At 34.1% G+C, this 1,834-nt stretch overlaps 1 protein-coding gene across 1 annotated transcript; it reads left to right on the top strand.

The window, feature by feature from the left end:
• Positions 1 to 805: 805 nt before the first annotated feature.
• LOC123274013 (tyrosine-protein phosphatase non-receptor type 9-like) lies at positions 806 to 1,545 on the top strand (the record flags this gene model as incomplete). The annotated part of the gene is made up of 1 exon (XM_044741515.1): positions 806 to 1,545. A coding segment is annotated over exon 1 (608 nt), but the record flags the coding sequence as incomplete, so codon positions are not given.
• Between the last annotated feature and the right edge of the window lie 289 nt (positions 1,546 to 1,834).

Genomic DNA, 1,834 nt, shown 5'->3' with positions numbered 1-1,834 from the left:
TGTGAAAGACAGTGAAATTTTATTGTTAATTGTTATAGTAATTTTGCAAATCACTATCGTAACGCAAAACATTGTAATTATTGATGGTGCGCTAAAATATTTTTTGGCAAAATTATAATGCAGTTTTAATAAGTAACAAAATAATACTTTCGAAAAGCTCTGGAATTTTATAATAAAATAGCACAACACAGTTTTATGGTTGATGGATACAATGATAGAGTGATGTGGGGCAAGTGTAAGCACTTAACCATTAAAACTAGTGTCTAAATTAAACGATAAGCATCAAAAGAAAATAAAAATATGTCTCTGATAGAGTATTTATCTAGGTAATAATTAAATTAATAAATCAAGTCTAAAACTTTAACACTTCGGAAAAAAAAAAAAAAACGGATTAATCCGAATGATTCTAAATGCTTACACTTTCCCCGTACTAAGGGTAAGTGTGCGCACTCGTGTGAGGTTAATTTAAGCAATTAAGAAAACTAAGTAGATTTTTAATGCCCTAAACAGACTGATTTTAATAATACTTACATTACTTTTTTGAGACATAACATAACTTGGAATATTATGCTAAATAAAAAGCTCACATACATTATTGGCTGAAAAATAATGAATTTACTTTAGTTACTATCCTTAGTACAGTGTGACAATCTTTGCTGTGATAAAAAATTTAACTTTTACACCACCAGATTGTTAATATTTTATTTTTTCAGTAAACTAATGATACCACGTGGGTTTTTCTTGCATAAGCTAATTTTCCACCAACAAACCTTTAATTTGCCTACACATATCACATACAGTCAATAAAAATGATGATGATAAGAGAGGTTATATAAAGGCGTTGATCATCACCGGAGCCTAGTACTAAATCAATTGGGATTATTGCAACGTTAATTCTCTTGCTTTATCATAAAAAAGCTGAAAGTTTTTCTTTACAATGGCCACGGACCTCTTTGTGATGCACAACAGCTGCCGTTATTTGGAGCAAGTAGCCGAATCAGGACCAAGATACGTCGAAAGGACTTTTCGAGAGCACTATGCCATTCTCAACATGCAGATAGTGGATCTTTTTGAAGGATGTAAGAAGTGGGAAAATATTGAGAAGAATCGGTATCAAAACATCGAATGTTGGAATAATACTAGGGTTCGTTTAAAAAAACAGGGATCTAACTACATCCATGCGAACTATGTTGATGGTTTTGATCAAGTCCGGAAATTCATAGTGACCCAAGAACCGATGAACAACACACTCGAGGACTACTGGAGCATGGTTTGGCAGGCTGGTACTAGGGTTATTGTGATGTTGAATGGTGCCGACTCACCTGCAGTGCCCACTGTAAGTGACTGTTTCAAATTGGAAGGATTTACAGTCTCCGTAAAAAGTATCGCTTTGCAAAATGAATACGTTGAAATGGTTATGAATGTATTTAATATTAATACCATACGATCAAGAATTGTTCATTGTTTCAAATACCTAAGCTGGCCAAAACAAGGTGTTACTGATATGTTGACGCTTATCAATTTCATAAATGTAGTGAATGACAGGTATGACCCGTACTGAAAAAAAATATACGCCGCATATACGGGGGTAAAAAAAAGTATGTGGCGTATATATTTTATATGTGCGACGTATATGTATTTTTGTCAGCATATATGCGCATATATATTTTTTCAGTGTGGGGAGTATTACATTAAACCCGGCTTTATGACTCCACCGGGTCCAATAGTTGACTACAGTACCACTGGCATCGGAAGAGCTCCAACGTTTTGTGCTGTGGATATCTGTTTGTTTCAATTAGTAAACTCAGCAAGTATATCGATACCAGCAGTTGTG

This window comes from Cotesia glomerata, unplaced genomic scaffold (genome assembly GCF_020080835.1).
Source record: "Cotesia glomerata isolate CgM1 unplaced genomic scaffold, MPM_Cglom_v2.3 scaffold_1804, whole genome shotgun sequence".
NCBI classification, from domain to species: domain Eukaryota; kingdom Metazoa; phylum Arthropoda; class Insecta; order Hymenoptera; family Braconidae; genus Cotesia; species Cotesia glomerata.
This window is presented reverse-complemented; position numbering and strand designations above follow the sequence as displayed.